The sequence below is a fragment of the Polypterus senegalus genome, chromosome 14, assembly GCF_016835505.1.
Source record: "Polypterus senegalus isolate Bchr_013 chromosome 14, ASM1683550v1, whole genome shotgun sequence".
Lineage (NCBI taxonomy): Eukaryota > Metazoa > Chordata > Cladistia > Polypteriformes > Polypteridae > Polypterus > Polypterus senegalus.
Window position 1 is genome coordinate 91,825,151 of NC_053167.1, and position 27,398 is coordinate 91,852,548.

General features: G+C 36.9%; 1 protein-coding gene across 1 annotated transcript in view; it reads left to right on the forward strand.

Moving 5' to 3' along the window:
• armh1 (armadillo like helical domain containing 1) overlaps positions 1-22,050 on the forward strand; it is a 45,126-nt gene extending 23,076 nt beyond the window's left edge. Inside the window, exons 8-12 of the mRNA XM_039735819.1 lie at positions 6,029-6,101; positions 6,247-6,376; positions 11,054-11,131; positions 14,234-14,315; positions 21,935-22,050. Of these exons, the coding sequence (XP_039591753.1) occupies positions 6,029-6,101; positions 6,247-6,376; positions 11,054-11,131; positions 14,234-14,315; positions 21,935-21,954 (383 nt within the window). The 3' untranslated portion in view covers positions 21,955-22,050. The remainder of the gene's footprint in view (positions 1-6,028; positions 6,102-6,246; positions 6,377-11,053; positions 11,132-14,233; positions 14,316-21,934) is intronic.
• The last annotated feature ends 5,348 nt before the right edge of the window (positions 22,051-27,398 follow it).

Here is a 27,398-nt window from a genome sequence, read left to right on the forward strand (position 1 = left end):
CTACGTTTAGTGTCACTTGTACACACATTTACTGTATACTATTTTTCTTGCATTGTATGTATTTATTGCTGGTGGCCTGTCTATCGTAATGGCTGTAACATATGTGATATCGGAGACACTCGATATCTTTAAAATAATATTTAGGTTTTACTGTATATAAACAGTGTGTTTATATACATAATTTCAATGAATCTTACCTAATATCTAAGAGAATATAAAGGGATTATGCTGTATGACTGTGCAGGGAATATTTATAAACAGTGTTGGAGAGTTTATAAGGGCTTAAAATATATAAAATAACCATACAAACATATGGTTTCTACTTTGGATTTTCACCTATCGGGGGTCTAACACCGCGATCGAGAAGGATTACTGTATATATATATATATATATATATATACACTATATATATATATATATATATATATATATATATATATATATATATATATATATATATATATATACAGTATATGCACTACAAGACTTGTTTTTGTGCATACATTGACCTGTGTCTGTGGGGCTTTTTATCTCGCTACTTCAATTTTCTTCCCACATCCTCAAAGCCGTATAGGTTAGGTTAGCTGGCAATTTTAAATTTGGTCTGTGTTGAGTGTGTGTGTATTTGTGCACGAGTGCATTCATCTAGGGCTATATCCTACCTTGCTGGAATAAAGTGAAGCCCTGCAATACTAAATTTGATTAAGTGGGGTTGACAATGTTATTTTATTATGTAACAGTATTAAATAATATTAAATAGTAAAACCTGCTTAATTTAATATAGGAGAACAGGAAGCTGGTGTACAGTGGTGTGAAAAACTATTTGCCCCTTCCTGATTTCTTATTCTTTTGCATGTTTGTCACACAAAATGTTTCTGATCATCAAACACATTTAACCATTAGTCAAATATAACACAAGTAAACACAAAATGCAGTTTTAAATGATGGTTTTATTATTTAGGGAGAAAAAATCCAAACCTACATGGCCCTGTGTGAAAAGTAATTACCCCTTGTTAAAAATAACCTAACTGTGGTGTATCACACCTGAGTTCAATTTCCGTGCAAAACCCCAGGCCTGATTACTGCCACACCTGTTTCAATCAAGAAATCACTTAAATAGGAGCTGCCTGACACAGACCAAAAGCACCTCAAAAGCTAGACATCATGCCAAGATCCAAAGAAATTCAGGAACAAATGAGAACAGAAGTAATTGAGATCTATCAGTCTGGTAAAGGTTATAAAGCCATTTCTAAAGCTTTGGGACTCCAGCGAACCACAGTGAGAGCCATTATCCACAAATGGCAAAAACATGGAGCAGTGGTGAACCTTCCCAGGAGTGGCGGCCGACCAAAATTACCCCAAGAGCGCAGAGGCGACTCATCCGAGAGGTCACAAAGACCCCAGGACAACGTCTAAGAACTGCAGGCCTCACTTGCCTCAATTAAGGTCAGTGTTCACGACTCCACCATAAGAAAGAGACTGGGCAAAACGGCCTGCATGGCAGATTTCCAAGACGCAAACCACTGTTAAGCAAAAGAACATTAGGGCTCGTCTCAATTTTGCTAAGAAACATCTCAATGATTGCCAAGACTTTTGGGAAAATACCTTGTGGACTGATGAGACAAAAGTTGAACTTTTGGAAGGCAAATGTCCCGTTACATCTGGCGTAAAAGGAACACAGCATTTCAGAAAAAGAACATCATACCAACAGTAAAATATGGTGGTGGTAGTGTGATGGTCTGGGGTTGTTTTGCTGCTTCAGGACCTGGAAGGCTTGCTGTGATAGATGGAACCATGAATTCTACTGTCTACCAAAAAATCCTGAAGGAGAATGTCCGGCCATCTGTTCGTCAAATCAAGCTGAAGCGATCTTGGGTGCTGCAACAGGACAATGACCCAAAACACACCAGCAAATCCACCTCTGAATGGCTGAAGAAAAACAAAATGAAGACTTTGGAGTGGCCTAGTCAAAGTCCTGACCTGAATCCAATTGAGATGCTATGGCATGACCTTAAAAAAGCGCTTCATGCTAGAAAACCCTCAAATAAAGCTGAATTACAACAATTCTGCAAAGATGAGTGGGCCAAAATTCCTCCAGAGCGCTGTAAAAGACTCATTGCAAGTTATCGCAAGCGCTTGATTGCAGTTATTGCTGCTAAGGGTGGCCCAACCAGTTATTAGGTTCAGGGGCAATTACTTTTTCACACAGGGCCATGTAGGTTTGGATTTGTTTTTATATCACAGCAGCACTGAATGCCAGGCAGGTACCTCAAGTGTGACTCCAGCTTTTTACAAAGACCACTCACATGCACATCCTGATGCAGGGTCAGTTTTTAATCACCATTTACAATCATATGGGAGGATAATCAGAGCATCAAATCAAAACCCCCGCAGACACAGAAACACAAACTCTACACAGACAGTGATCTAGCAGTAGATTTGTTCCCAGGATGCTAGATCTGTTAGGTGGAATTGTTGAACACTGTGCCACTGTGCTGCCCAAAAACTATTATATGTACAGATTGACCTCCATTTTAATAAAGTTACCATGTGAAAAAAGGAATGTTAAAGAAATTTTCCATTTGCATGTCTGAAACACAGGATGTTCCTAAGAGAGTCAGGAAAACTTCGTTCCAACTTCTAGACTCATCAAAAAGTGTCATTTTAATAACAGACCATAAGATGTCAGTAAAACATCAACTTGAACAGAGTCTCCCCTGGGCACAACTGCTATGTTTGGCAGGCCTTCATCAAAAGATGTGTGTTATTTCTTACTGTGGTCCTTTTGTTCTGCTTTTTAACGTCTGCTGCCACTGCTTTAATGGTGTCTTAAAAAGAGCTGTTTTATTAATGCCCCTAGCCTGTGCATGAGATCATATGACCTTTTGGCTGAGTATTTGTGTGTGTATTTTTATATGAATATGGACCCACATGTTTTTAATAGTCGCATTGTTAATTTCTTTAACTTTTTCTTGTGGTCATAAGAATATTTAGGTCTTGGGCTCTCCAATTTAGGTAACCAGACTACTGGCTGACACCAAGTTTAATTTCTTCAATACTCATTCAGCACTCATTTTTTCCAGTAGTGTGGACTGAGCAAAGAAGACACAAAAACCTTAAGCAATGGAATTGCCAAATGTAAAAACTTAATTCACCTGATTCATCCATTACTGAACTGTTTGATCCAGGTTCAGAGTCATGCAGGCCTGAATACCAAACCCTGAAACTGGTTGAATACATGATCTCTTCTCCACATGGCTGCTTGAGGTTTTTATCCAGGTACCAGTAGTCTGTTTTTCTCACACAATCTGATAATGGGCAGGTTAGGCTTACCAACACCTCTAAACTGGCCCAGTATAAAATCTCTGTGACTATGCCATGCAGTGGCATCTAGGGTTACTTTCTGCACTGGCTCTTCATGAACCTAAACTGGATAAGTGGGTAAGAACATGGATTGTAAAAAACTTTACTAAATGTCTTTATGAGCAAGAAAATTGGCATCATGCATACATTTATGCAATTATGATTCTCACATCACAGTGGAATATGCATATAAATATTCAAAGCAGTCTCAAATATGCTTAATCTAGTTCTGGAGCGCTGGGAGCTGGAACCCATCTCAGTAATACTGAGCGCAAGAAAAGAACCAAGCCTGGAGAGGACACCTGTACATCACAGGAACCACATATGCACACATCCACCTCGATCCAGGTTTATCCTGCATATCTTTGAGGATATGGAAGGAAAACTGAAGTACCTGGAGAAAAGCCTACACAAATACAAGGGGACAGTGTAAATTCCACATGGACAATCACCTAGCACAGGATTCAAACACACTGGTGAAGCAGGAGCTCTAACCATTGCTCCTTTACGCTGTTTTGCATTCAAACAATCTTCATTTTTTAAATCACCTATCATGGTAAACACTATCTCAAAACACTTTACTTATACAAAAAGTCAGCAGTTTCTAGTTTTTGGACAAACCAATCACTAACAATCTGACTTAGTTAAACCACATAACTGCAATAATCAAGAAGGCTCATCTGCTTCCTAACACATCTAATTTAGCATATCTTCTTGAGCGCATTATTTTTAGCATAAATGTGCAATAGAAAATTGACTTTTCCAATTATATCACTGTCTGATATGGCAGTTGTCCAGATCCTGAATGAACGGACTTACTGAAGGTAATGAATACATTACATTACATTTTTACATACAAGAGTTAATAATAATAATTAATAATTGAAAACATTTAGACATTTACATTGCAAGCAGCATACTTATGGGCTACATTAATCAGGCCTTAAGCTTGTTTTTGCCTATTGCCCTGTGGTAATTGATGGTGGTACTGGAATATATATATATATATATATATATATATATATATATATATATATATATATATATATATATATATATATATATATATATATATATATGATTGTAAATCTGTTAATTGTTTGAGAGTGTTCACCTGCTGTTGGGATTTGATTAAGTTTATATTGTGATAGGTTGAGATCCTCATGGAATTCTTTCATACTCAGAATAATGCTAAGGTTGTAAAAGGAGGAAAACATAAACTACAGGGAGGAATGGACACATGGAGAAAGAGTAAAACAAGAAGCTGTCCATCCAGTGGCGTAGCACAATCATACGCCTACTACAGTTTTACATACAAGCTCACTCCTTTTCACTTCCTATCTTAGTCTCTCTCGACCCTAGCTGTTCAATGTCCTGCCAGTTGAATCTTCACCACTACTCACTACAAAACTTTAGGCTCATTATTGCGTTGAAGCTTTTAGCTCTCAGGACCACGTATAGTCAATCCCTAGAATAATTTCCAGGCTGCCCTGCCCTTTTGGTAGACCAGGCTAGAAGTTCCTCTAAACCAGGGGGTGCCCAATGCGGCAATCGTGATCGACCGGTAGATCGCAAAGGTAGCTCAGGTAGATCGCGTTGCATTCAAAAAAGTTTTTTTAAAGGTTAGTCTATCATATATCCTCCATATGGCATTTTTCACTTGATTGACATACAGGGCGGCCAGTCTCAGATCTCTTTTCTTCTAATATACAATGGTCATCCCGCACGCACAATCAAACGCGCGAGCTACTGCAAAACTCCGGCTGTGATATAGTTAGCCTTCCAATTTATATCTACTAAAGAAGGGATTTTAAAAAAAATGTTTGGGGAGGGTATGTGGAATTGGAAGAGGATTTTTTTTTATCACAGTGTCACAATCTAAGTGCGTTTGTCTGACGTCCGAGGTTCGATCCCCGATAGGGGTGCAGTGGAGTGTGTACGCCTGATGAGCCCAAAATAGGGCGAAACACGTGTCGCGTAGCCTACTCTTTGCATTATTTGACAGTTAACTATGTAACATTCTATGATCTGCTACTCGCAACTGAGAGGGCACCCGTGGCGGATGTTTGCCGACTTGCAGACCAACCAGACGCGTTACCTGGTTGGTAACCACCCATACAATCAGATTGTGATTCAGACTTCGAATGGTATAAATATATAATTTTAAACGTAGGTAGATCATTTCGACCTGGTCATTTTAAAAGTAGCTCGCAAGCCGAAAAAGTTTGGGCACCCCTGCTCTAAAGGATCTTGCTGTCTCTGCAACACTCAATTACCCTAAGGAACCATTGCACATGTCTGCCTTGGCCTAAGCTCTCTCTTTCATGTGCTGTTGCTATTGTCTACTGCTCTTCCAAGACACTAAATGTATATATTTTGGTCATATCTCCATCTAGCAGTCTCTGTTTTTCCAAACTGACCTGAGTAAGAACCGGGCTGCAGCCTCTTTCACCACTCTGACTTTGGCTATTAATTCCTTAGACACTTTTTTTTTCTTCTTCGGTTTGTAAGTATTCATTGTCATCCTCCTCCTCCTCACCTCCCTGTGAGTAGGATCACCAAATGATGTCACATATTAGGTAAACATTGTTTTTAAAAATTATGTCTTAGAAAAGCCAAATCAAAGGGTAGTAAATCATACTTCATTTAATCTATTTCCGTCAGTTCCAGACATGCAGAAAATGTCCCCGTCTCTGCCAGTTTTCGTTCAACAAGCTGCTGCTGCAAAAACCATTGGGTAAGACTTGTACTTTTCTTGTATATGTTTAATATACAATACATAAGCCTCCTCTTTGAGAAGGTTTAGGTTTTTTGAGAATATGTCTTTGAAAACAGTCATAGCCATTTAAACTTTTAGCTGTTTCCCTTCTTTTTCCTTGCAGAATTCTGGCTAAGCAATCCCCTGAATTGTCCAAAGAGCTGCTACACCTTAGAGTTGTTCATCATCTTGTGTACGCTATGGGGAACCAAGAGAACTCTGAAAGCCAGCGGCAAGCTTCTTTGACTCTGGAGGTCTGATTCATTACAATCACGGAAGTTAGGTCACCTTACATTTCAGAGAAAATAGATTAAGAAATAATCACTTGATCAGAGCAGCATGCTAGTACACTATTTACCGCTGCAGTTTCACAGATCCAGAGGCTTTGGTTTACCTCCCAACCCTGTCACTGTCATTAGACTTTCCTCTCTTTCCTTTTTCTTTAAAAAGCTGTACATATTAGTTTAACTGGCACAGAGTGATTAAGTTTGTGTTTGTGCATGAGAATGCCTTATGATGGACACATGTCTTTTCCAGGACTGGTTCATGCCCTACATCAAAGCTTGTTGACATTTGCTCTTACTCCCCACAACCTTATGATATTATAGAAAACCAGTATAATGGGAGACAACTCATATGAGCATGGGAAGAATGCACAATTTTTTTATAACCAAGGCTCTGAAACTAACAGGTGCTAGTACAAGTCAGTTCACCACTATGCTAGTGTGAAATTAATTCTTTTTTGTGTGTGAACAAAATGTGGATGAATACAAGTTATCTACCATCAACTGGCACTGTGTTAATAAGCAATTACCTCATTTCAATTAATAATTTATTTACTATGCCTAGCCATGATGAGTTCAACCAAACACTTGCTATCATTCAGTACCAATTTTTCAAATCAATGTGGAGGAATGGTAGCCCACTCTTCCTTGCAAAAGTGTTTTAATTCTTAAAAACTGGTAATATTTTTAGCATGAACTGCTTGTTAAAGGTCCTGTTACTGCATCTTATTTGGGTTAAAATTTTAGCTTTGATTAGGCTAATCCAAAATTTTACTTTTGTCTTTTTTGTGCCATTCTGATGTGGACTTGCTTTTGTGTTTTAAATCATTTTCTTGGTGCATGACCAAGCTATGCTTCAGTTTTTATGATACAGAACATATTTCTTAGTTCCATTACTTATGGCAACTAAACCCAGGTCTTGAGGCAGCATAGCCTCCCCACACTTTCCATCACCATGTTGGACTGTTGGTATTATATTCTTACTGCCGAAAGCTACTTTTATTTTATACTGGACATAATGAGACCCGTATTATCTAAAAAGTTCAAATTTTGTTTCATATGCCGATAGAACATTCTTTCATATGGTTTGGGTGTCTATTAGGATGTTTCCTGACAAATGAGAGATTTATGTTTTCTTGTTTAGCAGTGTTATTTGCCTTGCTGCTCCTAAGTAAAGCCCATTTTAGCCCAGTGTCTTTGTGGAATCATAAACACTAACCTTTACTAAGGCAAAATAAGCTTTGTGGTTCTTTGGATGTTTTTTAGGATCCTTTTGTGACTTCCTGGATTTTACTCTGCATCCTATAGAATGATTATATCAGCTAAACAACTCCTGAGTTGATTCATTACTGTTCTTTTCCTGTGGCTTTGTGAGGCTCCTAGCCTTAGAAATGGTTTTGTAACCATTTATTCTGATCACCAACATAACATTTATTCTGATCACCTCATTATAGACTTGGAATACTGGGAATTGGTTCTGATAATAAAGAACAAGTTGTGCAAGGCTGGCTGTAATGAAGCTACTGAATGTACAATCAACCAGCTCTAAATAGTTCCTTAAACTGGTTGATTTAAATAAGGGGCATTTACTATTTCACACAATGCCAGATGGTTTTGGTAAACTGAGTTCATTAGATAAATTTAATATGTTAAAAAGGCATTTGTTCAGTTCTATTCAATTCAATTTTATTGTTCCACAAGGAAAATTTGGTTTGTCAGCAGCTTTTACAGAGAGACCATGACATAACATTAAAACACATTAACGAAGAACACAGCCATTAAACAAACTTTGTTCACACAAATAAAAATATAGCAATCACTATAATACTTATGGTGAACATTAGATCATGCATATTATACATTAAAATTAAACTAACATTTAGACTTGACTGATGATTGATGCAAATGCTAACTGTTCATCCTATGATGTACTGTAAGCCTGTGGATTTTTATTAAAACTGAACTTATTTGAATACTGTAGCAGTCAGAACAAAAAAGCATTTGAACTAGTTGATTTTTATCCCTGGAATACCAAACCTTTGATCGGATGGCAAAAACTGAAACTGAAAATGCATCAGTCCTGTCTGACAAAATATGCTCTGATTTCCAAAACACTTGTTTTTTAAACAGGAGATTGGATTTCTGAGACCTTGTTATTTTTGCTCCATTTTACAATTTGATTTATCTTGTTTTTGTTGCTTGAGATCAAAATCACTCATTTGACCTCACTCAGATGTCCATTATGTAATAGCAGATTTCAATTAAAGACCTAAACAGACTGCTAGTCAAAAATTTGCAATAATACAGGAAACAAGGTGGCTGTTATTTTTTTCATCGCACTGTATATGAGTGTGTGTGTGTGTGTGTGTGTGTGTGATTTGGAAGATGGGGGAACTCTCAACAGCCGGGAGAAAATCTGAAAGCTAACATCGGGAAAACCAAGTTCATATGGCAGAAAAAGAGTAGATTCTCCTACTGTTAGTTGTACAGTTAATAGTGAAGAGCTGGTAATTATTTACTCTTTGACTTCAGACTGTTACACTGTATATACAAAATGCATTATGTTCATTGGGCATTTTACCTTTTCCCCATGAAATAGATATTGTTGGTCTTGGAATTAAATGCAGTAAACATGATCAAAAAAAGAGTAATTCATAATATTGAGTAATAAAGGTCAAATGTATTCTTTACAGCGGCACAGTGGCGCAGTGGGTAGTGCTGCTGCCTTGCAGTTAGAAGACCCAGGTCCTCCCTGCGTGGAGTTTGCATTTTCTCCCTGTGTCTGCATGGGTTTCCTCCCACAGTCCAAAGACATGCTGGTTAGGTGCATTGGCGATTCTAAATTGTCCCTAGTGTGTGGTGGGAGTGTGTGTGCGTGCGTGTTGGCTGGGATTGCTCCAGCAGACCCCTGACCCTGTAGTTAGGATATACGGGTTGGATAATGGATGGATGTATTCCGGAGTTTGTTTCCTGCCTTGCAGCCCAACCTGTGTTGGCTGGGATTGGCTCCAGCAGACCCCCGTGACCCTGTAGTTAGGATATAACGGGTTGGATAATGGATGGATGTATTCTTTACTGAAGATAAAGTGAACTAGAGAATGGAAAACGAAAGCAACATTGTACATTTTCAAACTCTGAATGCAGTAGGGTGGGAACGTAATGTACAATTATATTCTATCCTTTAAATCTAATTCTTTTTCTAAAGAACATAAAAGAAAAAACTACAAGGAAGTAAAGAGATCAGATTAGACAGATCTATTGCAAAAGTCAAAGATATAATGGATAAGACCACATACCAAGCAAGTCTGAAATAAACTTGTTTTTTTCAAGTAGCTATAGCTATTTATCTTATTTTTAATGAGTTGCTCTAGAACAAAGAAGTAACATTCATGGCTGACAAATAATGGCAAGAGATGTTCCTTTTTACAATTTTGTGAGTAAAAACTCTATATTACTATTTCAGTACTTGATAGATAATTGACCTTCACTTTGACTGTGGAAACATTTGTTTGCCACATTCAGTATTTCTCACAGGAAATGCTTTTCACATTGGACATCATTCATTAGCTGCACAGCTAGGAGAATTCATTGAATTATTGACTTTCCAACAAACAATCAATAGCATCACAAAGAAGCGCATCTCGCTGTAGGCTGAGCAAACTGAAAATGACACAGGGAAAATGCAATGTGAAATTGTACCAATAAGCTGTTTCTTGTTTTCAGAGCTAAAAGCCCATGTGAGATTTCAACAAAGCAGTTGAGCCCCTTGACTGTGGTATTTTACCCATCTATGCAAAATATATAGTGACAGACACTGATATCATCATTATATTTCTTAGCTTTAATATAGTCAAAGTACATTTTGTAAAATTTGAGCTGGTTTATTGTAAATGTTTAGAGACTAAGGAAAAACTTTTATGATAAGCTCCAAATAATTTCAAAGCATTAAAAAGTAAGATTTTTCAAGTTGCTAATCTAAAATGTACACTGTTGTTATTGTTACGATTGCTGTCCATAGGTGCAATCTGCTTTTTTCATTCAATAATCTTTTGTGGAGTCTTATGTATTATTATATTGTTTATGTTAATTAAGAAATATTGGTGTTACAATGGTTAGTCAACCTGGATCTCTCTCAGAATAAGAGGTTTAAAAACCCATGGAGGCAGAAGGAAAATGACCAAACTCCACATGGACAACTTTAGGGAGGAGGAATCAAAATGAATTGGTGATTCCTGAATGACCCCTGCGTGAATGTGTGTGTGTGCATGTGTGTGAGTGTGTGTGTGTGTGTGTGTGTAAATGAGCCTTGCGGTTAACTGGCACTACCTAGGGCTATTTACTGCTCAGTGTTCAAAGCTGCTGGTATAGGACCTGGATGGATGACTTTCTATCTTTTTCTAGGAAAGAAACATTATTTTAAAAACACATGCACTCTTTGATTCATGTGAATCCCCACGGCAGACATGCTCATAATCTTCTGCTGGATTCCTTTTACATAATCTGCTATGTTCAAGTTCTGTTTTAGATCTGTATGTGTTGCCCTAAGTGTGGGATGCCAGTGGTCTAATGTAATGTTTATTTACTTGTAAAACTCTTATGTTTAGTATGTTTCTCAATAAATAACAACAGCCTATTAATCTGTTTCAGTACTTTGTACGTATGTTTTCTGTGGTAGAGGAACATGTTCAGAAGGCAATGGAAGACAACCTTTTTCACCTGTTTTTAGTAAGTTTTTCGTAACATTTGCTAATTGGAAACATATATATTGCATCTATTGTCTTTCTTTTATAATTATGGTGTGTAAAACACACATAAGTCTAAAAGAATTAATTAATAGGGATACTCACTTTAATACATATTTGCTCTACATCTCTCATCGACTTGGTCTATAACCTTACTCTGTTTCTGTTAATGACTAACATGATATTTTTCAATTTTGGAACGCAGTAGTTTCATGGTAAGGTAATTATATACAGTACATGAATTATGGCATTGGAGAGTGGTGACATGTTTCATGTTGATTACCACATACTGTATGATTCTAATCATTCTATACACCTTTGACCCTAATAACAAAAAATATACACCAGTTTAAAGCATTATTCATTTGAATTATTACTAAATAACTCAGTTTCTCCTCAACCCTCATTTGCATTAAGTGGGATATGAGAGAGAATGGATGAATCTTCATATCAGATTATATTTAATTGATAATCAAATGTACAAACTGTCACAATAAAGTTTCAGTTAGCTAGAAATTGTGATATATTGCTTTAAAATGCATTGATTAAAGGTTTTTAACATTATTTTGCAAAACATGCTTTGGCTGCATTTTTTAGCTCTTGTCTGTATCCCAACTTCTTCTTTACAAGGCAAGAATAGGACACCAATTCACCACAAGGTGCACAAATGGTCAGAAAGAGAGTTTTGAAATATTATTTTGCAGTCCCAGCACACAGTAGCTCTGTACAGTTAGAGGAATCTTGAGGCAACAGAGGATCCTTCCCCAAATAATGTTATGTTTAGTGATGATGGTGACATTAACTACTGGGCAACTAGTGGGAAACAGCAGCCACTGTCATTTTGGGATGTCCATTGACCTTTAGTCAGCAGACTCTCAAAATACACTGTATGTCAAGAGACATATTTTATCAGTGTAGTTTGAGTTTAAAAAAGTACAAAAGTTTAAGAGCACAGAGGTCATGGGGGGTCTCAGGCGTATAATATATGCTGCTATCTCTGCTGTTTACATAAAGCTATGGGCAAAATATCAGATACGTTTAACCTCTATATCTCTAAAACAGAATCTCTGTTTTGTTTGTTTGTTTTTTTTTTTTATAAAAAGCTTTGTTTTTTAAGCAACAGACTTTACATTTGGCATAAAGATACTTCTCACCATAAGTCAGGGTGAAAGATTTGTAATCACATCATATTCCCATTACTTAGGGTCCAGGTTATGGGTTCTTTATATGAAGGTATGCATCTTGGATAAAAACAATTTCCAAATTTCAACACTGCCACAAATTCTATTTTTTTATTTGTCTGCACATCCTGAGTGACTGAGACAATAACATATTACAAGGGACCTAGTGTGGGCAGGTTGCCTTTACTCTCCCACTGGGGTAATAGCTGAGAAGGGTTGCCCCTAACAGAAGGCAGCATGGGGAAGGAGTAAAGTGCTGTAGGTAAATAGCAATAAATAATATGCATCAGCCTTCAGTGTCTAAGGAATATCTGTCTGGTCTACTGAAGCAAAAACTAATGAATTTTTGTGTGGTGCACTGAGGAATTATGGGCTCTGCAGGTATCAGTTATAAGTGCTTAAGTGGGTCCGGGGTGTGTGTTAATATTAGGTTTCATGAGAGTAGGCCAAACCATAGTGAATTTAGTGAACCATGCTCACCTCATGATAACAGAGCTTATATATGAGGTATGCAAATTTACATTGTGCTCCTTCGGCTTATAAATTACTTTAATTTGGCCTAGTGTGAGTGACTGTGAGTGTTCCTTGTAATAAAAGTTAGTGTCACCCTGAGTTTGTTTCCGAGTTGTTCCCATTTCTGTCCAGATAAACTAAGGTTGTTGCATTCAAAATTGCAGGTGCATTCTGTTTTTTTTTTGTAATCAATAAATTAAATTAATACTAATGAGTGTAATACCTTAAGAGGAAAACTGTAGAGGGATTCTTTAAATAGATATCACAGCCAAATCGATAAGCAATGATGTAGTCAAAATACTGATGAACATATTCTGAAACCATAGAAACTATAACAAACACAGATACTTGTCAGAGTGTTTAGGTTTCCATCTAATCTTGGATAATCAGGAAGTGCATATCCTATAGACAGTGATATAATAGCTTGCAATCTACAGTTGTCCTGCATAGCAATGTGGCAAGCAGCTGTATACAAGCCAAGTTCAAAATGATGATGCACACAAGAATCAAAATGACTCCATGATAAGATGTTAAATATTTTTTGCCATCTTTAAACAACTGTCTGTAGTGCACAATAACCATTAAATATGAATTCTCCAAATTCCAAAACTCTCATAAAGATACAAAATACATTAAATAAATGCTAAATAAATCAAAATATTAAAGAAAAAATCAAGTAATATTATAAAGAAGAGACCTCCCTTTAACTCTATTTTGGATAACATGGAGCCCTTAGATTAGGTCACTTCAATATTTTCACGACAAAGGTAGAATGCTACAGATGGGCTTTCTGGTAACCTAAATTAAATGATGTCCAATGGAGTGAATTTGGTCATTTCCCATCATTTCTGGTCATTTCCTGAAGCCAGAGCTTATACATTATCCACTGCTGAATGAGGAATGGCCACCCAAGCTATTGCTCATGTAATAATTAGTATGGCAGATTGGGTGGTTCTTTAAGAACCTAGCACTTCAAATAAATTGATTGGTTTAGTGTTTAGTGCTGTAATAAAGTACCCATAGTCATTGTGAAAAGACTGATGATATAAGTTTCAAAATGGTAAGTCATGTGAGTAATTGGGGGTGCCACAAAGAGGCCAAAGGCTTTCAAGAGCACAGGTTTGGAGTGTGATACATATTATAAGGATAATTCAGAGAGCGCTAAACCATAGAAGTACACTACCTGACATAAAGGTACCATAATGCATAGGAATGTCCAGTGGGGCTGTCATATTTTATTCTGTTTTCGTATATTTAAAAAAGCTGTATGTTAAGCCCTCTATTATCCATGCTTTGTTAATGAGTCATTTGAAGATCAAAAAATGTAAGCAACTTGTAAGTGTAAAGGAGACCAGAGAAAAGTGACACTGTCTTTCCTTGTCATCTTTCAGGAAAATTCTGAACTATTATATATGAAGATGGACTCAGTTCAAGCAGCAATATTGTCAACAAACAACATCAACATTCCTGGAGGTAAGCCATGCTGCAGAAATGTAAAACAGATTGTCAAGTGTGACTGGCAACACTTTACTTCTAAATGATGCATACAAAATTAACAAGGCATTCATAAAATATCTGTATAAAATAAAAATGTTTTAACTGCATATCTTGAGTATGGGGCTGGAATTTCTGCCTTACAGTTTCAGACCACAGAGTGAGTTCAAACCCCAAACTGTGCAAATTAGATTGACTTGCAACTTTGAACTGATCTAGTGTGACTGTTTCAGAGTGTGTATTGTTAAGGACTGGCACCCTGTCCATAGTGCCCAGTATGGTCACATGGAGGTTTTTGAAATCTATACTTATAAAAGGCAAAGCCCTCACTCACTCACTCACTCACTGACTCACTCACTGACTCATCACTAATTCTCCAACTTCCCGTGTGGGTGGAAGGCTGAAATTTGGCAGGTTCATTCCTTACAGCTTCCTTACAAAAGTTGGGCAGGTTTTATATCGAAATTCTATGCGTAATGGTCATAACTGGAAGCAGTTTTTCTCCATTTACTGTAATGGAGATGAGCTTCAACGCCGTGGGGCGGAGTTTCGTGACATCATCACGCCTCCCACGTAATCACGCAGTACATAGAAAACCAGGAAGAGCTCAAAAAAGCGCTTAAGAAAACATGCATTATATAATTGAGAAGGCAGCGAAACAATAAGAAGCGAGCGAGTGACATATACAACCATATTCATGAGTTCTGCTACTTCGGAAACAAAGCACGATGTAAACCTACACTTTAAATTAAGTTCATAGACAGGCTGCCGCTGGCGTTTGTAATTTAGTGCCTGCCCATATAAGGCCGTCCGTCAGCGGCAATCCAATAGCAAACTGCCACGGGTAAATATTCACGGGTGAAGGACTGTGCTTATGGAGAGGAAGATGAGATGGTCAGGGTGGTGTTTGACACAAACTCAGCGAAACTGCGAGAGAAAGTTTTAAGTGCCAGGACTAAGGTAACATTAAATACAGCCATGGACATAGCACGAGATGGCACCAGCACAGCTGGGAACCTTCGATGCATGTACACCGAGCGGCTCACGTGAACTGACGCAGTGCACAGATAAAAGCAACAGTTCCAAAGAGCGCTGAACAAAAACCGAATTACACAATTGAAAAGGCAGCAAAAATATGAAGCGTCTGATAAGCATATTCATAAATCCAGCTACTGCGGAAACAAAGCACACGGTGGAAAAAGTCAATGTCCCGCTAAAGGAAGACAGTGTAAAAAACCCGTGCATGCAGTGTGTCAGGTCTCAGATAAAGAAGAAGAGCGAGCTGTTTATTGATGCAGTAAGAAACGAATCGATGAATGAAACCTGTCATCTTTACAACGATTGACAAACACGGAATGTAACTTGAACACAACACATCCTACAAATATGTGTCAAGGGTTTATATATGTACTCACTAGCCTCCTTAAGAACACGAGGATAAATATTATCTGGTCCTGGTGATTTGTTTGATTTTATCTTATTTAATCTGAGCAGCACTTCTCCCTCTACAATTTCCAAATCCCTCAGTACCTCCTTAGTAGTTGTGTTTACCTCTGGCAGGTTATCCACTTGCTCACTTGTAAACACCTCAGAAAAATGTAAGTTTAGGGCATCTGCTATTTCATTGTCTGTATCTTTTAATTCCCTTTACTATTCCTGATGAACTTGACCTACTCCTTAACTGTTCTTTTACTACTAAAATACTGAAAGAATCTCTTAGGGTATTCTTTCACCTTATCTGCTATATTCCTCTCCAACTGTCTTTTAGCCTCTCTGATATCCTTCTTAATGGTTGCCCTCATTTTCTCATACGGCCTTCGGTTCTCTTTGCAGTCATTAGTCTTATATGCCTTATACAGCAGTTTTTCCTTTGCAACATCTTTAACCTGATTGAAAGAAATAATGATAATCAAATCCTTGATGACAGCAACACTCAGTAACACTCACAAAACAAATACTGTATATTGACAGTCATGTTACGCTATTTTTTATGTTACTGGTTTGAAAACACTGATTCTCCTCAGAATAGAGGTTTAAAACCCATGGAGGCGAAGGAAATGACCAAACTCTCACTGGACAACTTTAGGGAGGAGAATTCAAAATGAATTGGTGATTCCTGATTGGATCTCAGTGAATTATGTTGTGTGTTATGTATGTGTGTTGTAAATGTAATAATACTTTGGTTAACTGTATACTAGGGCTATTTACTGCTCTGTGTTCAAAGCTGCTGGTATAGGACCGGATGGAGACATTTTTATCTTTTCTAGGTAAAACATTATTTTAAAACAATACTCTTTGATCATGTGAATCCCCTAGCAGACATGCAGTAACAAATCTTCTCTGGAATTCTTTTACATACTCATTTGTTCAAGTTCTGTTTTAGATCTGTATTGTTGCCCTAAGGTTGGGATGAAGTGGTCTTTATGTAATGTTTATTTACTTGTAAAACTCTTTTAGTTTAGTATGTTTCAATAAATAACAACACCTATTATCGTGTTTCAGTACTTTTATGTTTTCCTATGTAGAGAACATTCTTCAGAAGGCAATGGAAAAAAACCTTTTCACTGTTATTAGTAAGTTTTCTAACATTTGTTTCAATCTGAACATATATATTGATCATTGTCTTTTATATAATTCATGTTTAAAACACATAAGTCTAAAAGAATTAATTAATAGGGATACTCAATTTATAAGTTTGCTCTACATCTCTATGACTGGTCTATAACTCTTCCTGTTTCTGTTAATGACTAACATGATATTTTTCCAATTTTGGACAAGAGTTTCATGGTAATAATTATATACAGTCATGAATTATGGCATTGAGAGTGGTGAATGTTTCATGTTGATTACCACATACGTATGATTCTGTCATTGATTACTAACTATAACAAAAAATTTATAGTTAAGCATTATTCATTGAATATTACAAAACCATTCTCTCACCTCATTTGCTTAGTGGTTAGAGAAATGGATGAATTCATGATCAGATTATATTTATTATAATCAAATGTAAAATCTTCCAATAAGTTCAGTGCTCGAAATGATATGCACTTATAAAATCTGATTAAGAGGTAAAAACATGTAACTTATTTTAAAGATCTTGTTTATTTTTAAAAAGATAAGCAACACTAAATTTGCAAAATATTCCAAAGTCAGAGAAGATGTATGAAATATTATTTTGATACGTCATAGGTAGTTGGACTTGGAAAAAATTCCAAATAATGCAATTATTTTGTGCACATCTTGGCTAGAAAATAAAGACCATTGGGCATTGCCTTTTCCCAGTATGCTAAGTGCTAAAGGCAGTGAAGAGTAAGTTTAACAAAAAAAGCGTCAGGTTAAATATGCTGCTACTGAAGAAGTTGATTTTTCGTACTAGGAATGGCTGAGATCGGGGGGGGGGGGGGGGGGGGGGGGGGGGGGGGGGGGGGGGGGGGGGGGGGGGGGGGGGGGGGGGGGGGGGGGGGGGGGGGGGGGGGGGGGGGGGGGGGGGGGGGGGGGGGGGGGGGGGGGGGGGGGGGGGGGGGGGGGGGGGGGGGGGGGGGGGGGGGGGGGGGGGGGGGGGGGGGGGGGGGGGGGGGGGGGGGAAAAAAAAAAAAAAAAAAAAAAAAAAAAAAAAAAAAAAAAAAAAAAAAAAAAAAAAAAAAAAAAAAAAAAAAAAAAAAAAAAAAAAAAAAAAAAAAAAAAAAAAAAAAAAAAAAAAAAAAAAAAAAAAAAAAAAAAAAAAAAAAAAAAAAAAAAAAAAAAAAAAAAAAAAAAAAAAAAAAAAAAAAAAAAAAAAAAAAAATGTTCCCTTTTCTTTTTCTACCTTTTTTAACACACTACTTCTCCGCTGCGACACGCGGGTATATATATATATATATGTATATATATATATCCCGCTCTACATACTCGAATAATGGATACTTTATTCGCCATCAATGATTGTTTTGGTAAAGCCATACTCAGCGTATTCATTAGATGAACGGGAAAAAAGTAAGAGCGAGGGAGGATGACTCATTGAGGCATGCAGGCTGTAGTCGCGTCAACTCTATCTGAATTGCGCGATCACATTTGAAAAACATATCTTTCAAGTTCTATTTAGTCCATATGTGTCAAACTCAAGGGTCATGGGCCACATCCGCCCGCGTAATTATATCCGCCCGAGATCATTTTATATACTGTATTATTGTTATTAAAGCCGGGTATATGAAGCGCTGGTAACACAATAAACTACAGATCCCATAATGCAGCGCTTCAGCTGCCTTGCATCAGGGTAACCTGAATGCAATTCAGAAGATACAGAAAACAGCATAATTAAATAAGAATCTGACACTTCAGCGGACGTTTTAACCCGTGCACAATCACAAAGTGATTTCAAGTGAAGCTGCTTTTATGGGAGACACAAATGCACCAGTTCACCTTGCCCCACTTTCCCTGTTGCCAAGTACTGTTAAACCAAGTCGTCACTACGGTGTTCCCAAATACGCACTTTGCTGATAAACTGAGCGCACTGCGCACTGAGTTTGCACGGCGCTTTGGTGACTTTGATGAACAAAAAAAGTCCGTCTACATGCGGCTCGAACCTTGTGCATGTTTGGTAGCACATATCTGTGTGAGAAGCTCTTCTCAGTGATAAAGACTAACAAAACAGCACACAGGAGTCGCCTCACTGATGAGCACCTGCAATCCATCCTGAGAATCTCCACAACACAGAACCTCACAGCAAACAGAAACGAACTTGTGGCCAAAAAAAGATGCCAGGCGTCCAGCTCTAAAATGACATATGAGCAAAGACAACTGAATGATTTGATTTGTTATTGCACGTAAGAGCGGGAGTCAACTGTTTTAACAAACAGCGTATTGCACTGATACGAAATAGCTGTGTGTATATATGTAGATATGTATGTATATGTATATATATGTTTATATATGTGTGTGTGTATATATGTATGTGTGTATATATGTATATATATATATATATGTATTTGTGTGTATATATGTGTGTGTATGTATGTATATGTGTGTATATATGTGTGTGTATATATGTAGATATATACAGTGGTGTGAAAAACTATTTGCCCCCTTCCTGATTTCTTATTCTTTTGCATGTTTGTCACACAAAATGTTTCTGATCATCAAACACATTTAACCATTAGTCAAATATAACACAAGTAAACACAAAATGCAGTTTTAAATGATGGTTTTATTATTTAGGAGAACAAAATCCAAACCTACATGGCCCTGTGTGAAAAAGTAATTGCCCCCTTGTTAAAAAATAACCTAACTGTGGTGTATCACACCTGAGTTCAATTTCCGTAGCCACCCGGGCCTGATTACTGCCACACCTGTTTCAATCAAGAAATCACTTAAATAGGAGCTGCCTGACACAGAGAAGTAGACCAAAAGCACCTCAAAAGCTAGACATCATGCCAAGATCCAAAGAAATTCAGGAACAACTGAGAACAGAAGTAATTGAGATCTTATCAGTCTGGTAAAGATTATAAAGCCATTTCTAAAGCTTTGGGACTCCAGCGAACCACAGTGAGAGCCATTATCCACAAATGGCAAAAACATGTAACAGTGGTGAACCTTCCCAGGAGTGGCCGGTCGACCAAAATTACCCCAAGAGCAGAGACGACTCATCCGAGAGGTCACAAAGACCCCAGGACAACGTCTAAAGAACTGCAGGCCTCACTTGCCTCAATTAAGGTCAGTGTTCACGACTCCACCATAAGAAAGAGACTGGCATAAACGGCCTGCATGGCAGATTTCCAAGACGCAAACCACTGTTAAGCAAAAAGAACATTAGGGCTCGTCTCAATTTTGCTAAGAAACATCTCAATGATTGCCAAGACTTTTGGGAAAATACCTTGTGGACTGATGAGACAAAAGTTGAACTTTTTGGAAGGCAAATGTCCCGTTACATCTGGCGAAAAGGAACACAGCATTTCAGAAAAAGAACATCATACCAACAGCAAAATATGGTGGTGGTAGTGTGATGGTCTGGGGTTGTTTTGCTGCTTCAGGACCTGGAAAGGCTTGCTGTGATAGATGGAACCATGAATTCTACTGTCTACCAAAAATCCCGAAGGAGAATTTCCGCCATCTGTTCGTCAACTCAAGCTGAAGCGATCTTGGGTGCTGCAACAGGACAATGACCCAAAACACACCAGCAAATCCACCTCTGAATGGCTGAGGAAAACAAAATGAAGACTTTGGAGTGGCCTAGTCAAAGTCCTGACCTGAATCCAATTGAGATGCTATGGCATGACCTTAAAAAGGCAGTTCATGCTAGAAAACCCTCAAATAAAGCTGAATTACAACAATTCTGCAAAGATGAGTGGGCCAAAATTCCTCCAGAGCGCTGTAAAAGACTCATTGCAAGTTACCGCAAACGCTTGATTGCAGTTATTGCTGCTAAGGGTGGCCCAACCAGTTATTAGGTTCAGGGGCAATTACTTTTTCACACAGGGCCATGTAGGTTTGGATTTTTTCTCCCTAAATAATAAAACCATCATTTAAAAACTGCATTTTGTGTTTACTTGTGTTATATTTGACTAATGGTTAAATGAGTTTGATGATCAGAAACATTTTTTGTGACAAACATACAAAAGAATAAGAAATCAGGAAGGGGGCAAATAGTTTTTCACACCACTGTATGTTATGTGTATATGTATAGATATGTATATATATATATATATGTTTATGTGTGTGTGTGTAAATATATATATATATATATGACAACAACACTCATCACTCACAACAGTGACAAAACAATTACATTGACAATCAGGTTACGTTATTTTCAAAATGTTTCCTTTTCTTTTCATTGCTTCTTTAACACACTACTTCTCCGCTGCGAAGCGCGGGTATTTTGCTAGTTCTAATATAAATGACTAAAAATAAAAAGCTCTCTCGTATTCCTGTTGCACTTGTAATAAACCATGCATCATGTTTTCCCTAACCATTAAGTAATTGCATTTTGCTTTCATGTTCATTTTTGGCTTGTGAAACCCTGCTCTGTATTCACCTTTTCATTATATTATGATGGTGCTCTGTTCTTTAACAAATTATAAATGTCAACTTAACACAAAAAACAGTAAATGAACTGAGTTACATTTTCTAAATATAGATCAATGTCCCATCTAGACTATTGTCTCTGAAAGGTCTCTAGCAAGAGAACTCCCTTCCTTGAGTCAAATCTGAATATATGTGCCTGTCACTGTATACCAGAAAATTTGTAACCTGTTTTAAATGATTAAGGACTTAACATAGAAGGTTTCTTTGTTAGCTTTAACTCCATATCCGTATCATTAGATTAAGGTTCTACAGTAAACAATGACTTGGCTTCAACGACACCCAGCATAATTTGCAAGCAAAACTGGCAAACTGAAATCTGTGTTTTGATTGTGAAACTCAGAGTTTATATCAAAAAATACATGATGTTTATGTTGTCAGCAAGAATAAAAGTGATGGATCTGTAATACAATATTTTACAGTAACATTTTTTGAAAAAAAAAAGCATTACTTTGCCTAATGGATTTAGTATTTTTATATAATTGTACCATTAATGTATGGTATATATTACAGCTTTTCTTTCTGTCTTTTACTTACAGTTCCAGAAATCAAGGAGTGATTCTTCAGTCAAACAGAGATATTCAACGTGTACATAACATAAATTTCTGTAAACTGCTGTATTTTAAATATATTCCATTCTCCAATAAACAAATGAATGTTTGATCAATTTAACTATTACCATCATATGGTGATTTCCTAACTTGATTGAAATGTGTATTATGTAGCAACTACACCCAGCACGTTCCCTTTTACTAATTCTTTAATTTAACACTCCAGGTATGTATTGAAATTTTGGTAAATGACATAAACATTTTATCCCTGTTATCATTCAGCCATGATTTCAGTGGCAGCAATTTACATTTTTAACCATGAACAGACCGGATGAATACTATCTGTGGAAACACAAAAGCAGTTGTTGATATGCCTGGTGTGGTATCTTCATAGTTTCCAAGAGGTGTTTTCTACGGGAAAAATGTTTACCTTTCTGTGGCTTATCTGTGTTTGTTAGGCCCTTCCAATGCTAACAGTTTACTTGCGGAAAGAGGAAAAATGCAAATACCCATAAACATTCTGGAAAATAGGTTGAGACGAGCAGATCCTCATGTAATGAAAACTAAGCCTATATAAATAGAATCTTTCAAGTAACCCTCAGGCTCTGATCTATGAAAACTAAAATTTAAACTTTTTTTTGTTTCTTCTCCCCCTCAACCCTCATTTGCATTAAGTGGGATATGAGAGAGAATGGATGAATCTTCATATCAGATTATATTTAATTAATAATCAAATGTACAAACTGTCACAATAAAGTTTCAGTTAGCTAGAAATTGTGATATATTGCTTTAAAATGCATTGATTAAAAGTTTTAACATTATACATGCTTTGGCTGCATTTTTTAGCTCTTGTCTGTATCCCAACTTCTTCTTTACAAGGCAAGAATAGGACACCAATTCACCACAAGGTGCACAAATGGTCAGAAAGAGAGTTTTGAAATATTATTTTGCAGTCCCAGCACACAGTAGCTCTGTACAGTTAGAGGAATCTTGAGGCAACAGAGGATCCTTCCCCAAATAATGTTATGTTTAGTGATGATGGTGACATTAACTACTGGGCAACTAGTGGGAAACAGCAGCCACTGTCATTTTGGGATGTCCATTGACCTTTAGTCAGCAGACTCTCAAAATACACTGTATGTCAAGTGACATATTTTATCAGTGTAGTTTGAGTTTAAAAGAACAAAAGTTCTGAGCACAGAGGTCATGGGGGTCTCAGGCGTATAATATATGCTGCTATCTCTGATTGTAGAGATCTGGCTGTTTACATAAAGCTATGGGCAAAATATCAGATCGTCTAACCTCTATATCTCTAAAACAGAATCTCTGTTTTGTTTGTTTGTTTTTTTATAAAAGCTTTGTTTTTAAGCAACAGACTTTACATTTGGCACAAAGGTACTTCTCACCATAAGTCAGGGTGAAAGATTTGTAATGACATCATATTTCCATTACTTAGGGTCCAGGTTATGGGTTCTTTATATGAAGGTATGCATCTTTGTGCACTGACCTTGGATAAAAACAATTTCCAAATTTCAACACTGCCACAAATTCTATTTTTTTATTTGTCTGCACATCCTGAGTGACTGAGACAATAACATATTACAAGGGACCTAGTGTGGGCAGGTTGCCTTTACTCTCCCACTGGGGTAGTGGCTGAGAAGGGTTGCCCCTAACAGAAGGCAGCATGGGGAAGGAGTAAAGTGCTGTAGGTAAATAGCAATAAATAATATGCATCAGCCTCCAGTGTCTAAGGAATATCTGTCTGGTCTACTGAAGCAAAAGCTAATGAATTTTGTCTGGTGCACTGAGGAATTATGGGCTCTGCAGGTATCAGTTATAAGTGCTTAAGTGGGTCCGGGGTGTGTGTTAATATTAGGTTTCATGAGAGTAGGCCAAACCATAGTGAATTTAGTGAACCATGCTCACCTCATGATAACAGAGCTTATATATGAGGTATGCAAATTTACATTGTGCTCCTTGACATAAATTACTTTAATTTGGCCTAGTGTGAGTGATTGTGAGTGTTCCTTGTAATAAAAGTTAGTGTCACCCTGAGTTTGTTTCCGAGTTGTTCCCATTTCTGTCCAGATAAACTAAGGTTGTTGCATTCAAAATTGCAGGTGCATTCTGTTTTTTTGTAATCAATAAATTAAATTAATACTAATGAGTGTAATACCTTAAGAGGAAAACTGTAGAGGATTCTTTAAATAGATATCACAGCCAAATCGATAAGCAATGATGTAGTCAAAATACTGATGAACATATTCTGAAACCATAGAAACTATAACAAACACAGATACTTGTCAGAGTGTTTAGGTTTCCATCTAATCTTGGATAATCAGGAAGTGCATATCCTATAGACAGTGATATAACAGCTTGCAATCTACAGTTGTCCTGCATAGCAATGTGGCAAGCAGCTGTATACAAGCCAAGTTCAAAATGATGATGCACACAAGAATCAAAATGACTCCATGATAAGATGTTAAATACTTTTGCCATCTTTAAACAACTGTCTGTAGTGCACAATAACCATTAAATATGAATTCTCCAAATTCCAAAACTCTCATAAAGATACAAAATACATTAAATAAATGCTAAATAAATCAAAATATTAAAGAAAAATCAAGTAATATTATAAAGAGGAGACCTCCCTTTAACTCTATTTTGGATAACATGGAGCCCTTAGATGAGGTCACTTCAATATTTTCACGACAAAGGTAGAATGCTACAGATGGGCTTTCTGGTAACCTAAATTAAATGATGTCCAATGGAGTGAATTTGGTCATTTCCCATCATTTCTGGTCATTTCCTGAAGCCAGAGCTTATACATTATCCACTGCTGAATGAGGAATGGCCACCCAAGCTGCTGCTCATGTAATAATTAGTATGGCAGATTGGGTGTTTCTTTAAGAACCTAGCACTTCAAATAAATTGATTGGTTTAGTGTTTAGTGCTGTAATAAAGTACCCATAGTCATTGTGAAAAGACTGATGATATAAGTTTCAAAATGGTAAGTCATGTGAGTAATTGGGGGTGCCACAAAGAGGCCAAAGGCTGTCAAGAGCACAGGTTTGGAGTGTGATACATATTATAAGGATAATTCAGAGGCTAAACCATAGAAGCACACTACCTGACATAAAGGTACCATAATGCATAGGAATGTCCAGTGGGGCTGTCATATTTTATTCTGTTTTCGTATATTTAAAAAAGCTGTATGTTAAGCCCTCTATTATCCATGCTTTGTTAATGAGTCATTTGAAGATCAAAAAATGTAAGCAACTTGTAAGTGTAAAGGAGACCAGAGAAAAGTGACACTGTCTTTCCTTGTCATCTTTCAGGAAAATTCTGAACTATTATATATGAAGATGGACTCAGTTCAAGCAGCAATATTGTCAACAAACAACATCAACATTCCTGGAGGTAAGCCATGCTGCAGAAATGTAAAACAGATTGTCAAGTGTGACTGGCAACACTTTACTTCTAAATGATGCATACAAAATTAACAAGGCATTCATAAAATATCTGTATAAAATAAAAATGTTTTAACTGCATATCTTGAGTATGGGGCTGGAATTTCTGCCTTACAGCTTCAGACCCCAGAGTGAGTTCAAACCCCAAACTGTGCAAATTAGATTGACTTGCAACTTTGAACTGATCCAGAGTGACTGATTCAGAGTGTGTATTGTTAAGGACTGGCACCCTGTCCATAGTGCCCAGTATGGTCACATGGAGGTTTTGAAATTCTAATATAAATGACTAAAAATAAAAAGCTCTCTCGTATTCCTGTTGCACTTGTAATAAACCATGCATCATGTTTTCCCTAACCATTAAGTAATTGCATTTTGCTTTCATGTTCATTTTTGGCTTGTGAAACCCTGCTCTGTATTCACCTTTTCATTATATTATGATGGTGCTCTGTTCTTTAACAAATTATAAATGTCAGCTTAACACAAAAACAGTAAATGAACTGAGTTACATTTTCTAAATATAGATCAACATCCCATCTAGACTATTGTCTCTGAAAGGTCTCTAGCAAGAGAACTCCCTTCCTTGAGTCAAATCTGAATATATGTGCCTGTCACTGTATACCAGAAAATTTGTAACCTGTTTTAAATGATTAAGGACTTAACATAGAAGGTTTCTTTGTTAGCTTTAACTCCATATCCGTATCATTAGATTAAGGTTCTACAGTAAACAATGACTTGGCTTCAACGACACCCAGCATAATTTGCAAGCAAAACTGGCAAACTGAAATCTGTGTTTTGATTGTGAAACTCAGAGTTTATATCAAAAAATACATGATGTTTATGTTGTCAGCAAGAATAAAAGTGATGTATCTGTAATACAATATTTTACAGTAATATTTTTGAAAAAAAGCATTACTTTGCCTAATGGATTTAGTATTTTTATATAATTGTACCATTAATGTATGGTATATATTACAGCTTTTCTTTCTGTCTTTTACTTACAGTTCCAGAAATCAAGGAGTGATTCTTCAGTCAAACAGAGATATTCAACATGTACATAACATTTAAAAATTTCTGTAAACTGCTGTATTTTAAATATATTCCATTCTCCAATAAACAAATGAATGTTTGATCAATTTAACTATTACCATCATATGGTGATTTCCTAACTTGATTGAAATGTGTATTATGTAGCAACTACACCCAGCACGTTCCCTTTTACTAATTCTTTAATTTAACACTCCAGGTATGTATTGAAATTTTGGTAAATGACATAAACATTTTATCCCTGTTATCATTCAGCCATGATTTCAGTGGCAGCAATTTACATTTTTAACCATGAACAGACCGGATGAATACTATCTGTGGAAACACAAAAGCAGTTGTTGATATGCCTGGTGTGGTATCTTCATAGTTTCCAAGAGGTGTTTTCTACGGGAAAAATGTTTACCTTTCTGTGGCTTATCTGTGTTTGTTAGGCCCTTCCAATGCTAACAGTTTACTTGCGGAAAGAGGAAAAATGCAAATACCCATAAACATTCTGGAAAATAGGTTGAGACGAGCAGATCCTCATGTAATGAAAACTAAGCCTATATAAATAGAATCTTTCAAGTAACCCTCAGGCTCTGATCTATGAAAATATTATGGCTTGTTTAACTTGAGCACCAGCTCAAATATAACCCACAATCACAGTCAAAAACCACAGCCTGCACAACTGCTGAGTAATAAAACTGAATGGCTTCTTTCTCTCCCAATCTTATTCTTGAGTCATTTCCTCCCCACACCTGTGCTCCAGAGTCACTAGCTCATGGGGGAGTATCAGGTTTCAGGAGGCAAGAGGTCACCTGTAAATCTCCATGGCTGTCAAACAATTTCAGCGAACAAAGTTCTCCAGCAATGTACTAATAATTAAGCAAAAAAAGTATTTGCTATCTGAATCTTCCACAAAGTACTATATGTGAAGCAGGTATGCAAAGTATCCACAA